Source organism: Gopherus flavomarginatus, chromosome 1, assembly GCF_025201925.1.
Source record: "Gopherus flavomarginatus isolate rGopFla2 chromosome 1, rGopFla2.mat.asm, whole genome shotgun sequence".
In the NCBI taxonomy this organism is placed as follows: domain Eukaryota; kingdom Metazoa; phylum Chordata; order Testudines; family Testudinidae; genus Gopherus; species Gopherus flavomarginatus.
Window position 1 is genome coordinate 75,844,974 of NC_066617.1, and position 15,017 is coordinate 75,859,990.

General features: G+C 40.6%; 1 protein-coding gene across 1 annotated transcript in view; it reads left to right on the forward strand.

Moving 5' to 3' along the window:
• Positions 1-15,017, forward strand: part of NAV3 (neuron navigator 3) — a 376,671-nt gene that overhangs the window by 150,277 nt on the left and 211,377 nt on the right. Inside the window, exons 4-5 of the mRNA XM_050935670.1 lie at positions 512-584; positions 5,839-6,022. Coding sequence (XP_050791627.1) covers positions 512-584; positions 5,839-6,022 — 257 coding nt within the window. The remainder of the gene's footprint in view (positions 1-511; positions 585-5,838; positions 6,023-15,017) is intronic.

The following is a 15,017-nucleotide window of genomic DNA, read 5'->3' on the forward strand; positions in this document are numbered from 1 at the left end:
TTAGAGAAACTTTAACAAAAAATATACTAATAGATGAGTTTCACAAAAAAATTAAGAAAAAACAAACAAGGACTCGTTGCTGTGACATCATCATTTTCTTGAAATTACACTTCATCCCAGACAAATACCTTCTTTGGCACACTTGTTGAATGTTTTTGCTCACATTCTTTCAGAAACACGCATAGTGTTTAATCCTCTATGGATGCTTTCATTGCTACTTATATGTAGTGTACAAAATCCAGTTTTATGTTAAGTAGGTGGGTTGCTGATCTGTCAGCATGCCATTCTGGATCGGGCCTTTATGAATTGTTTTTAAGCACCAAAGTGGACAATGAAAGCTTTATAGCAACGCTCCAATTAGCGGTAATCATTCTTCTTAAACTTTGGAAAAGAGCTGTAGTATGTGATGAATGTAAAGTATTCATTCTCTCTTTCTCCCCTCTCTGCATTCTCACTCTAGTACATTTTGTAAATAGCCTTAAATTGCTTGTTATTTCTGTTCATTTTGCAGATTGAGAATGTTGATGTCTGCCTTAGCTTTCTGGCAGCCAGAGGAGTAAATGTTCAAGGTCTTTCTGCTGAAGGTAAGAAAAATACATCATCAACACAGATAATGGGATTCCTTTCTGAAAACTAATTTTCTTAATACAGATTACTTGCAACTAAACACCAAACTGAAGCTGCATTGAACTGCATTGAAATACACACACACATATATACGTATAGAGACAGGAGACAGAGACAGACATGGTTTAAACTTCCTTTCCTGTTTAATTAAAAATTAAATCAGAAAATTCAATATGTATATGAAACTTGGGGCAATAATTTAAATTAGTAATTCACTTTACTGTATGTTGGTTCCTTTGACTTCAGTGAACAGTGATCCCTACTTTGCAAGATTTGCTAATTGTTCAGTTTTGCCTTAGCACAATTTACTGAAAGGTAGAAGGCCAAGTACTCTTTTATCAGAGATGGCAAATGCAATCATGTTTCATTGTATAAGGTACACAGCAAGAAATCTTTGAATGAGATCTTCTGTTCTATATTAAAGTTAACAGAGAGTTCTTATCTCTTACTATTTCCATCTCGATATGATCTTAGTACAACAGTAACATTGCTATGTAAGTGCGCACAAAAGTACAGCATATGGTGTCTTTGTCACATTATTACTCAGTTATCTGCTTAGGGGAAATTACTTCCTTAATTCAGAGTATTACATATTTAGTGCGGATATAATCTATTCTCTATTATATCTATCCATCTGCTAATGAGAATACTTAGCATTTATATAATGCCTTTCATGTGAGGCTCTCAAAGTACTTTACAAATTGAATTGATTATAAAGTATAATTTGGATATGAAATCATGGTGTTTTACGCTATCAAATGAGATAAAAGCCAATCATTTATTTAAAGGATAGTATATCATATCTACAGCATGCAGTAACATGTTCTAGGTGCAAACACCTTCTTATTCTATTCTTTGTTTAATAACAATGATCAGTGCACACTGAAATTCACTCCTGCATCTCTAACTTCTGCTTTGTTTGGATAAGACACTGTCAGTACCCATAGCCTATTAAAAGTATAATATTAAAAGCAGAAATATTTATTTAAGACTTTATCAGTCTTTGAAACCTAATTCTTCTTAAAATGGTGAGTACACATCTCAGTCTTTTTTTTTTTTGAAATTCGAATTTAATGCAATTGTCTGTTTTTTAAATATTAAAAAAATACATTTGATTGATAAAATATTCTCACTGTTTGCAGCAGACAGATGGCTTTTCTCACTATTTTAAAGAAAGAAGGGCTTGATCCAGTATTTCCAAGACTGTTATTTAAGCCAGTGGGAGTTTTCAGTGCTCAAGTAGTATAGGATCAGGGTGTTAGTATATAGAGATTCTGGATGAAATTTTGGTCCCGTTAAGTCAAGGACAAAACTCCCATTGACTTCAGTGACAACAGGATTTCACTCTCTGTTTACTAGAGTAGCAAACACCTTACAAATATTGCATTATCATCTAGAGTTCTATAGTCACTGCATTTTGATTATTTGTTTGGCTCTCTTATATAGGACATTCTCTGTGGCTGTCATGAGCCAATAATTCATAATGTATATTATAAAACAGGGATGCTGAATTAAATGCTCTAATAAGAGACAGTCCACTGGGGTCACTGAAGGCATCCTTTCAAACAAACAAACAATGATGCTAACTGAATCTAGCAATACTTGAAAGGCAAAGCCACAGATATACCCTTCTCTTTGATTACATAATGCACTAGCATTTTTGTCCTGCTTAAGTCAGTATACAGCAAAATGGAGAAGTTCTAAAATGACATATAATGTATTGTCATTATATCTTCATTTCTGTAGATTTTTGGTAATGTTGTCCCTTTTTATTTTAAATTCTGTTGTGTCCCTAGTTTTGGTGTTTCACTCTAAAATAATTATTTTGTGTCAGAAAACATCTAAATTCTCTCCTAGCAATTCTGTGTTCTGTTGAAACCATAATTAATAATGATAATAAAAAAATAAGGCACAAAGTTCCTTCCAAAGAACGCTGATGACACAAACTTTGAGTATTAAAATAAGGTTAAAAATCCTTGGGCAATATTATGCTTTCAGTCACACTAGTATAAATCTGGAGTAAGTCCTTTGAGACTATTGAATTAAATGAATTTACTCCAGATTTACATCAGCGTGACTGAGAGCAAAAGGTTGACTCCCTTAAGTTTATTTTTTTAGCATGAACTAAATGTAGTACGGTACTACCATTCCTCTTTAGGAGAGGTAATTAAGGAAAAGTGAAATGTAATTCATCCATTTTTCCTTAATAAATGCAACTTGAACTTCTAAGAGACTCTTGCACTCATTTGTTAGAATATTTATGTTTAAATCTCGTTATCTGGATTTTATAAACTAGTAAGTCTGTTTCTTGTAATAGGCTTTGATGAATGGTGGGTTATTCATCAGTGCATGCTGCAAACAGTCACAGGAGCAGTAAAGCCTAATATCTTAACAAAGGGTTTCACAACCAGCTGCCACCTGATTTGACATTTGAAAAAGGAGATACTGAACAGAAGTAATTTTCAAAACTATTGTACAATCACCACTGGAGAACCCAAAGGATAATAAAGAATAAAACAGTAGCAGCAAAAGGTAATCTTTTTTTTTTCAAGTGTAAATATATACATATCTAGAAAATGCTTTTGGGTTCTTCAGTGGTCGGAGAATCTTAGCAACTTCACAGGTTTGAAAGTATGGTAATAAAAATAATTTGTTTCATTCTCTGAGTTTTTTCCAAAATCCCAGCATTATGAAGTACACACCTAGCTACACATATTTTGGGGTCTTATTGTAGTACCCTGTTTTTAGCTGTTCAATTTTTTTTAACTTTCACTTTCTACTGGGAAAAAAATTAACTGTAATGCTGCTGCCAGCAATTTGAGTTATAACATTATTTAATCTGATTATCTAAGGGGGAGACAAGATGATCACATCATTATTCAGAATTGCATCAGGTGTAATCAGAAAATAAATTGGAAACTGTTAGGGAGAATTTATTAGGAGGGGGGCAACTGTGGGCTATGATTCATCATTTTCTGTTAAAGGAAATGATTTTGCAAAAAAATCTTTTCTAGTACATAGCAAGTAGTTCTGGAAATGATAAGAAATAATTATTCCTATTACTCATGGCCTGTTAGCTTGTTTTGACATATAGATTCTGCCTTTCTACAGAAACTTGTGAAAAGCTGTTGGTCTCATCAAACTGATAAACGATAAAGTTCAAAACTGATCATATCCTGCTTTAGAAATAAAAATAAATATGGTTTAAGATGGAAATGGTAGGTGAGTGGGTGGGTTTAGCTTAAAAACCGATGGAGTTTGTTTTTTCAAAGAGAAGATTCTTCTTTTATTAATCATTTCAGGTCACAAAATGTAGCCTGTTGCCATAAAATGACCAATAAACAAACCAATATCAGGTACAGAAAATAATTTTAAAGTAGAATTATGCTTAAAATGTCATCCGTGAGGTTGTCTTTTGGAAGAATGTTCTTTTTGTTTCACTGTTGTTTTTTAAATGGAGCCCACTTGCCTGAACAACAAGCCCAGTCTGACTTTAAAAGTCATGGGTTCCAAAAAGAACATCACATGTAGGAAATGTTCTTCTGTACACAGCTCTGGTGGTTCCATGGGAAGCTGAAGATCCTATGGCAATTTTCATAGTGTTCTGTTCAAATTCCCTCTCATTAAAATAGGCTCTAATATCTAAGGCAGTGTTTGCTATTGTTTAATGGAACAAATGCAGGTTGGCAGCTGTTTTTTTGCCAACACATTTGTGTATGTGCCAGTAGCTGAATTATTCCTTCTTAAAGAGAAAGAAAATAGTTTGCTAAGGATATGACTGCGAAAATGCTTATATAAATTCTGTTCTAAAAAAATCATTAAGAAGTGCTGTAAAGCTCCTGCACTTTAATACATCTAAATTTGCAGGGATAATAGAGGAACTGGAATCTCCCACACATCCTTGCTAGACAATTTAGTTTCTTGTGCTCAGTACTGTCCATTCCTAGGCCACTACTCTTTTCTCCATCAGATCTTTCCACAATACTTTATACATCCACAGTGCATACTAGAATTTGGTCAACTAACAATGGATAGATGGGGTGGGGGACAGCCAAATAGAGTGGATGTGTATTTATATAGCCCCCCCCAAAATACATATAGATGTAAAAGGTGTGTATATATATTACTAGTATCTCTGTCACCCACTATTTGAATATTCCTTCTCATTTTAGATTGTAGGTTCTTCAGAGATGAGACAATGTCTTTCTGCATGTGGATAATGTGTAGCCTATAGCCAAAATATAAATAATAACAAAGCACATACAATATACTGTATTTCCCAGTAGAAATTAAAAAAACACCAACATTAGGAGTAATTACAGTAGAGGTGTAAAATTAAATTCTGAACTAGAATGAAAGAGGATTGCAACCACCTTTGTGGAAGGATTATTTATTGCAGTTTTGATGCAGTATGTCTTGGGGTTGGGGAACTGTTTTGTCTAATTCACATTCTCTAGTGGTGTGGACAATGGCTGAAAAATGGGGATATAGGCTCAATCCTCTCAAATGCTTGATCTCTCCAGCAGGACAGCATAGCTAGCTCATAAACAGTCTTTCCTGCAAACCCTTCACTGAGATTCTATCAGAGTGTTGTGCCTGCGATGACCCCAAATTGATTAGTAACTTGCTAGTTTTCAAATATCTGTCAACTATTTTGGGCTTTATCCTGAGAGATTTTTTCTTTAAAGATATTTTAACTACATTTTAATCAAACCTTGTTGGATTGGGAGAATTTTGTTTAAGAAATATAAGTAACTTTTTTGCAGCTGTACTCCTGTCCCCCGTACCTCTCACAAGTCTTTATACTGATCTTAGGCAGAGGGAATGCATTGATTTCACATTCGCTGCAGATCACTTGAGCTCTTTAGGGCTGTATTGCGTTAGAAACTTTACCTGTGTTTGTGTTCATGTATGTTCATGTCTAATCATGGTAGACAGATGTGTAGTACAGTGTTAAGAAGAATCTGCTACTGTGTTTGCAATACTGCAGAAATGAAGATGCTGCATAAGAAGTAATGACTGATAATTAAGCAGTAATTGCAATAACAATGCAATTAAGCAATAGTGATACCTAATATGATGTTTGAATACATATAAACACGTGTATATATACATTTATATGTGTATATAGACACACACACATATATATACACACCTACGCATACAAAAGTGAGGGTCTAACCCTGGTGTTTTCACTTTTTTTTTTAATAGAAATAAGGAATGGAAATTTGAAAGCCATTTTAGGACTGTTTTTCAGTTTGTCCCGGTACAAACAGCAGCAGCACCATCAGCAACAATACTACCAGTCTTTGGTAGAGTTACAACAGCACGTCTCTCATTCTTCCCCTCCCGCTGAAATCAGCCAATCCAAAACACAGCAAGATATGCAGTCCAGGTAGGTCAAAGTATTTTTCTCAGCTAAAAGGGCCTTTTTATTTGTCTGTTTAAAAAAAGGGCTCACACTCTCTCTGTTTGGACAGAAATTTGTAGAGGGTCAAGACCAGAAAAAGCTTGTCACTAACTAAATATTTAAAAACCTTTAGCATTTTACATAGCTATTACTTTGCTATACAGAAGTGCACCATGAATATTTTATGTGCCAAGGTGGTTTAGTAGATGTATTCCTTTGGAACAGAACTGGATGAATAGTGTATGTTTATCACCAATATTTGGTTGAATTTTTAAATATTTTTTGACTGTGTTCATGCACTTTTGTGTTTGCTGTGTAAATGTTCTGGAAGATGAGTTTAACTGGCCTGGATGTTACAGGGAACAGCACATATCCATGGAAAGCAAATGATAAATTTGTTCACAGGAGTATCTCACCAGAACCTTAATTCTTAGTGCTAAACTCATCCACTTGGGGAAAAGAAACAATACTGAGTCATATGTGTGCCTAAGCAAACCCAGCTAACACATCTCATATGTACTGTATTGACAACTTGCAATGAATTTCACATGCCTACTCTCAACAGTGAGAGGCATTTGCCTAACTATGCAGTGAATAATTCCAAATAATGAATAAACAAGAAAAAATATGAAGCCATTGGAAAACAGTTCACAGTAAACAAGCTCCCCTATGCTTTATTTTCAGTGAATTACGTACACAGTCTGTGTGAGTGGTTTACACTTTTTTTTCTTTTAAAGGGTCAGAAGGCTTTTCTCAGTGTTTTGTCGTAAAGGTTTGGTTTAAGTGTTAGGTATCGAAAGCCATCGAATTCACAGTGATGGAGTTTTTAGCTGTTGCACTCCAATGGTTTCACAGTGTAGCTGAAAAACATATTATGAAAGGGGTTTTATATATTGACCGGGACATGCGAACTATTTTTTAAACACAAATATGTCCTTCATTTGAAAACACATTAACACTATTAACTTTACTGGGAAAAGCAAAAGATAGTACAGACAGCACATACATAAACTCATATGAACTGCAGCCTTTAGACCAGAGCGTTAATCTTGTAAAAGTTCAGTTTTGTTTTGCTTCATCTATTTATTTATTTGTTCGAATGATAGCTGCTTAATATGTGAACAATGACACCTGGAAAAATACGATACGTTTCACTCAATACTAGATTGTCAAAGTATCAGAATGCACTAAAAATGTGTTGGTACTTATATTCATTCACATGTACAAATCCTTAAACCATTTTGTTCCCCCTACATTAATGTTTAGGATAAATGTGTTTCCTCATCTGCTGAGAAATCGTCTACCAGATTTCAGCTCAGTGGAAATTTTTGCCTTGAAATTATGAATGCAGTAAAAAGTTGGCAGTGGAAGTGCTGGTTGGGGCATTTTGACAGTTTTATCTCATTTGAAAGGCTAAGAAAATTCAGAAATCATATTGTTTAGACTTGCCTTGGATATCAGTTTCAAAAGCACTGATCTTTTTTTGCCTTCCACTGAAAATTAAACTATATGCAGTTGTGTTTTTTTTCTTGTAGAGCTCTACTTTAAACACAAAACTGATCCTGAAAGATGCTGAGCACCCTCAACTCCCATGGAAATAACCTGGTAGTTGAGAGTGCGCACCACCTCACAGGAGGCAGTCAGTATCTCATAATATTGGGCCCTATGTACCTTTGCTTTTCACAAAATAAAGTCTTTGCTTTTTTCAGTTTTGCCTTTCCCTTTGTGCTGGAAGTGACTTTGAATGAGGCTCCCCATGTACTCAGTGTTCAGCACTCTGACAAATAGTAAGCCTTTGCTGTTGATACACTTTACACCTTGTATAATAAAAGAATTGGAAGGTTTATTACAAAGCAAGTTGTCAGGCATATGCAGCAGTATGTCTGTATACCTTCCTCCGCTTCAGCGCCACTTTATATGCAGCATGTACATATGTGATTGTCTGAGAGACTTTGAAGGGAAAATCAAAATGTTATAAAGGATTTGGAAGAGGGTTATTACATTCTGTTAGCCTGTCCTTTGCTCAAAGCAGCAGGTAAAGGGTTAATTTTAGACAGGGTGCCTTTCATTAGTCGTCATCCAAGATTTCAATGTTTTTTGAACCAGCCGTCTCCCTGTGCTTCTTTTCTCCATTGCTACAACTTGAACTGCCTTGTGGTGTCTTTTTGGAGTACTGGCATGATGCTAGTGTTCCTAGCCAAAACAGTGGATCAAAAGATGGATACAATAAGTGCAAAGATCCTCTCATTGGTTCTGTTGACTATGTATGCCTCCTTATGTTGAGAGCCGTGATTATGATGTATTCAGAGCCCTGATTTCTCATGCCTTCTTGAAGGATAAGAGGTACAAAGAGTTGAAGCAAATTTAGCTAGAAGTTCTATCCAAGTAAGGGGTCACTACTTCACTTGGGTATGTCTACACTGCAATTAAAAACGTGTGGCTGGTCCATGCCTACTGACTCAGGCTTGCAGATTCTGGGTAAGGGATTGGTTAATTGCTGTGTAGATGTCTGGGCTTAGGCTGGAGCCTGGGCTCTAGGATCCTGCAAGGTGAGAGGGTCCTGAGCTTGGGCTGCTGCCTGAGCCCAAACATCTAAACCTCAGTTAAACAGCCCCATAGCCTAAGACCCACAAGCCTGAGAAAGTTGGCACGGGCCAGCCATGGGTGCCTGATCACAGTGTAGACAAAACCTTTGTGTCCTCTGCCTGAGATCCTATTGGCTGTATTGCTTCATTCCTTTACTAAATCTGTGCACACTAGATTTGGTACCTGAATTTCCCTTGTATCACCTCTATAGTTTCCCATTTGGTTAACAGAAAACAAGAATTCAGTTATTATATTCACACTTACAGAAATTTGATCTCATTCCCCCAGAGATCACCTGCAATCCCATCCATCTCTTGAACTTTTTATGAAGGAGATAACATTACAACATCTCCTAGTATTTTGCAGAATAGTTTTAGTGAACAAGACTCAGGCACTTGGTTCTGAATGCTTTCTAGATCAAAGATTACCTTTAATATTTCCCTACAAATACTTGCCTTTATCTTGTTCAGCTAGTAGTTTAAGAACATATAGAACATAGAAGAATTGACATCATGGGAAAGTTTAGTATGTTTATGTCATAACATATTCCCAGATTTGGACCTTAGCGTCCAAAATATGAGTGTTAGCATGAAAACCTCCAAGCTTAGTTACCAGCTTGGACCTGGTAAAGCTGCCACCACCCAAAAAATTAGAGTGTTTTGGTGCACTCTGGTCCCCCCAGCAACCTTCCCTGGGGACCCCAAGACCCAAATTCCTTGAGTCTTACAACAAAGGGGAATAAACCATTCCCCCCCCTTCTCCCTTCCAGGTGTTCCCTCCCTGGGTTCCTGGAGAGATACACAGAAGCAAGCTCCGTGAATCTAAACAGAGGGATTCCACCCTCCCTATTTCCAGTCCTGGAAATAGAAGTACCGAGAGAGAGCCAAGCTCCCCACCCCCACCGTCACCCAGAGCGAATGCAAAGTCAGGCTAGTAAATCTAACACACACAGATTTCCCCCTGACTTCTTCCTTCCACCAATTCCCTGGTGAGGTACAGACTCAATTCCCTGGAGTTCCCCACTAAAGAAAAACTCCAACAGGTCTTAAAAAGAAAGCTTTATATAAAAAGGAAGAAAAAGTACATAAAAATGGTCTCTCTGTATTAAGGTGACAAATAGAGGGTCAATTGCTTAGAAGAAATATGAATAAACAGCCTTATTCAAAAAGAACACAATTCAAAACACTCCAGCAACTACACACATGTAAATACAAAAAAAAAACCATATAAACCACTATCCTTTCTGTACTTACAACTGGGAAACAGAAGATTAGAAAGCAGGAGACAGAAAAATCCTTCCCATAGCCGAGAGGGACAGACACAAGACAAAGAACAAAGAACTCACACACAAACTTCCCTCCACCCAGATTTGAAAAAGTCTTGTTTCCTGATTGGTCCTCTGGTCAGGTGTTTCAGGTTACTCCTTTCCAGGTAAAAGAACATTAACCCTTAGCTATCTGTTTATGACACGCCCCCCAAATTGCAGACAGTGGGGAACCTCACTGGCAGCGATTTCCCCCTAGAACTTTAAAATAAACAGATTAATACAACACATGCACCTTTACATATACCACTAAGTATATAACTAACAGACTTTTACATTTTAAGAACACTTTTTAACTACTGGATTCTGGGAAACTGTCACGGGAGAGAGCATCAGCTACTTTGTTAGAAGCTGCTGAAATGTGCTGAATTTCAAAATCAAAATCTTGGAGAGCTAAACTCCAACGAAGAAGTTTCTTGTTGTTCCCCTTGGCAGTATGAAGCCACTTTAGCGCAGCATGGTCAGTTTGTAGCTGGAATCGCCGTCCCCAAACATATGGGCGTAGCTTTTCCAGGGCGTACACAATGGCATAGCATTCCTTTTCACTGACTGACCAGTGACTTTCCCTCTCAGACAGTTTCTTGCTGAGAAACACGACAGGATGGAAGTTGTGATCCGTTGCTTCCTGCATGAGAACTGCTCCTATACCACGCTCAGATGCATCCGTGGTTACTAGGAATGGCTTGTCAAAGTCCGGGGCCCTGAGCACAGGGTCAGACATGAGCGTTGCCTTAAGTTGGGTAAAGGCCTTTTGACACTCATCAGTCCACTTAACTTCATTTGGCTGGGTCTTTTTGGTCAGGTCGGTCAGTGGGGCAGCGATTGGGCTGTAGTGTGGTACAAATCGCCTGTAGTACCCGGCCAAGCCTAAGAAGGATTGAACTTGTTTCTTTGACTTTGGGACAGGCCACTTTTGGATAGCATCCACCTTGGCCTGTAGGGGGTTTATGGTTCCTCGACCCACCTGGTGCCCCAGGTAAGTCACTCTGTTTTGGCCTATTTGACACTTTTTGGCCTTAACAGTTAGTCTGGCCTGCCTGATGCGCTCAAAGACCTTTTCCAGGTGTAGTAGGTGTTCGGGCCAGGAGTCTGAAAAAATGGCCACATCATCGAGGCAGGCAACTGCATATTCTCCCAGTCCTGCTAGTAGACCATCTACCAGCCTCTGGAAGGTGGCGGGTGCATTTCGAAGGCCGAAAGGAAGGACATTAAATTCATACACCCCCGCATGGGTGACGAATGCTGACCTCTCCTTGGCAGGTTCATCTAGCGGTACTTGCCAGTACCCCTTGGTTAAGTCTATTGTAGAGATGAACTGGGCACGTCCCAACTTCTCCAATAGCTCATCGGTGCGTGGCATTGGATAGTTGTCCAGATGAGTTACCGCATTTAGCTTACGGTAGTCCATGCAAAAGCGTATTTCCCCATCTGGTTTGGGTACCAGAACCACTGGAGATGCCCATGCACTGGTAGATGAGCGGATTATACCCATCTGTAGCATATTCTGGATCTCCCGTTCTATAGCAGCTTGGGCATGAGGAGACACCCGGTAGGTGGGTTCTAATGGGGTGAGCATTACCTGTGTCAATGGAGTGGTATGCCCGTTCAGTCCGTCCTGGGGTGGCTGAGAACAATGGGGCGAAGCTAGTGCACAGCTCCTTGATTTGTCGCCGCTGCAGACGTTCCAGGGTTGTGGACAGGCTCACCTCTTCCACACCACCGTCTTTTTTCCCATCGTAGTAGACACCTTCAGGCCACTCAGCATCATCTGCCTGGACTGTAAAGTGACAAACCTGTAAGTCTCTGGAATAGAAAGGCTTGAGAGAATTAACATGGTACACTCTGGGCTTTAGTGAGGAATTGGGAAATGCTATGAGGTAGTTTACAGTTCCCAGGCGCTCTTGGACCGGGAATGGCCCTTCCCATGATGCTTCCATCTTATGGGCCTGTTGCGCCTTCAAGACCATAACCTTGTCTCCTACCTTGAAGGAACGTTCTCTGGTATGTTTGTCATACCAGGCCTTTTGCTCTTCCTGAGCATCCTTTAGGTTTTCTTTAGCAAGGGCTAAGGAGTGTCAGAGGGTGTTTTGTAGGTTGCTTACAAAGTCCAGAATGTTAGTCCCTGGAGAAGGGGTAAACCCCTCCCATTGCTGCTTCATCAACTGTAATGGCCCCTTAACCTCGTGACCATACACAAGTTCAAACGGTGAAAACCCTAAACTGGGATGTGGTACAGCCCTGTAGGCAAACAGCAACTGCTGCAACATTAGGTCCCAATTACTGGAGTATTCGTTGATGAATTTACGTATCATGGCCCCCAAAGTTCCATTAAACCTTTCCACCAGGCCATTGGTTTGATGGTGGTACGGGGTGGCAACCAAGTGATTCACCCCATGAGTTTCCCACAGTTTTTGCATGGTCCGTGCCAGCAAATTAGATCCTGAATCTGTAAGGATGTCAGAGGGCCAACCTACCCTGGCAAAAATGTCTGTTAGGGCCAGGCACACACAGTGTTAGCCCTGGTGTTGCCTAGAGCTACAGCTTCCGGCCATCGGGTAGCAGAGTCCACGAAAGTCAGTACGTATTGCTTTCCTCTGGGTGTCTTTTTTGGGAAAAGACCCAGAATATCCACAGCTACTCGCTGAAATGGGACCTCAATTATGGGGAGTGGCTGGAGAGGGGCCTTGACCTGGTCTTGGGGCTTTCCCGCTCTTTGGCATACCTCACAAGACCGGACATACTTGGCAACGTCCTTGCCCATCCCCTCTCAGTGGAAGGACTTCCCCAACCGGTCCTTGGTTCTGTTCACCCCAGCATGGCCACTGGGATGATTATGGGCTAAGCTTAAGAGCTTCCCCCGGTACTTAGTTGGAACCACCAACTGTTTTTGCGGCTGCCATTCTTCCCGGTGTCCACCAGAAAGAATCTCCTTGTATAAAAGTCCTTGGTCTATAAGAAACCGGGATCGATTAGAAGAGCTGAGAGGCGGTGGGGTGCTCCGTGCCGCCGCCCAAGCTTTCTGAAGGCTGTCATCTGCTTCCTGCTCAGTCTGGAACTGTTCCCTTGAGGTTGGGGTCACCAGTTCTTCCTCAGACTGGGGACTTGGGCTTGGTCCCTCTGGAAGCAATATAGGTGATGGGGTTTTTTCTGTTGCTGGTGAACCGCTCTCCGCTGATGCACCAGGGGGTATTTCAGGTTCTGGCTGAGCCTTTTGGGTATGGGTGTCTGTTGCTTCTGCCAGTTCTGGCTCGCTGGCGCCCTCTGGTGTTGAGTTTGAAGATGTGGTTGCAATTGCTGGTGCTAGTTGCTGTTCCAGTTCCGGGCCTGGGACTGGAGGTGCTGTGGCTGTTTCAGTGGTTGGCATGGAATCCGGATCCACTACCTCTGTCTGGGTCTCTAGTAACACAGACGGGGCGTCTGTGGATGGCTCAGGAACAGGAATGGGTCTGGAAGCTTGCCTGGTTTGGCTACGTGTAGCCATTCCCACTCGCTTGGCCCGCTTCACCTGGTTGGCCAAGTCTTCCCCCAGTAGCATGGGGATGGGATAGTTGTCATAAACTGCAAAAGTCCACATTCCTGACCAGCCTTTGTACTGGACAGGCAGTTTAGCTGTAGGCAAGTCTACAGCTTGTGACATGAAGGGGTAAATTGTCACTTGGGCCTTTGGGTTGATGAATTTGGGATCTACGAAGGATTGGTGGATAGCTGAAACTTGTGCCCCCGTGTCTCTCCACGCAGTAACCTTCTTTCCGCCCACTCTCAAATTTTCCCTTCGCTCCAAGGGTATTTGAGAGGTATCTGGGCCTGGGGATCTTTGGTGTGATGGTGATGTAATGAACTGCACTCGGTTGGCGGTCTTTGGACAGTTGGCCTTGATATGTCCCAGTTCATTACACTTGAAGCATCTTCCATCTGACTGGTCACTGGGTCGAGGTGAGTTACTGGATATTGGTGAGGTGGAAGAATAGGGCGTCTGTGGCTTTACTTGGGTTGTATGTGGGGTCTTTGGCTGTCCTCGGTTGTAGGGTTTATGGTCGGTGTGCCCCCTGGGGTATTCGTTCCCTTTGACAGTAGCTTTTTTGCTTTCTGCCACTTCCATCCATCTGGCTCCAATCTCCTCCGCCTCGGTGAGATTTTTGGGTTTCCATCTTGTATGTACCATGTTATGTCCTCAGGAACACTATCGAAGAACTCCTCCATTTGTATGAGGAGGTGCAGTTCTTCCAAGGATTTAACATTGTGTCCTGATATCCAGGCCTCATAATTTTTCCCAACGTAGTAGGCGTGTTTGGGAAATGACACATCTGGTTTCCACTTTTGAAACGCCGACGGGCATCATCTGGGGTTATCCTCATTCTGTATCTGGCCTTGATTTGAAAAAGTTTATAGTCGTTCATTTGCTCCTTAGGCATTTCAGCCGCCACCTCTGCTAAAGGTCCACCGAGCTGTGGCCTCAATACTACCATGTACTGGTCTTCAGGGATGCTGTACCCAAGACAGGCTCTTTCAAAATTTTCTAAGAAGGCCTCAGTGTCATCACCTGCCTTGTTGGTGGGAAATTTCCTGTGATGTGGAACCATAATTGCGAAGGGTTGTTAGGATTGGCTGGCGCATGCTGCCCAGCCTGCGCTAAGTCCAGTTCATGTTCTCTCTGTTTTTCCTTCTCTTCACTTTCTTTTTGTTGTTTTTCCATGTCTCGGTGGTGGGCTGCATTTTTGGCTTCTTCTTGTTTTTGTAGCCTTTCCATCTCTTGTTTGTGAGTTGCCTCATCTCTGGCCATCTGTGTTCTGAGCAGTTCTATCTGTTTTTCCATTGCTTCGAGCTGTACTGTGTCTGGTTTTCGTGACATCCTGTTTTCTTGTGTTGGGGTGCCCTCCGGTGTTTATCTTCTGAACTGCAGGTTCTCTGTTGCTTCCTGGGGTCTGCCTAGCAACAGTGCCTTTTTCCCTTTCTTCCTCTAGCTAATCTTTTCCATGTAAAGTAAACTAGAAAAACCACTTTATTTGCTTGTGTATTGTGCTGGTAATTGCCTCCTAATGGGAGTGCTATTGTCTGACAAAAGACCTGTTT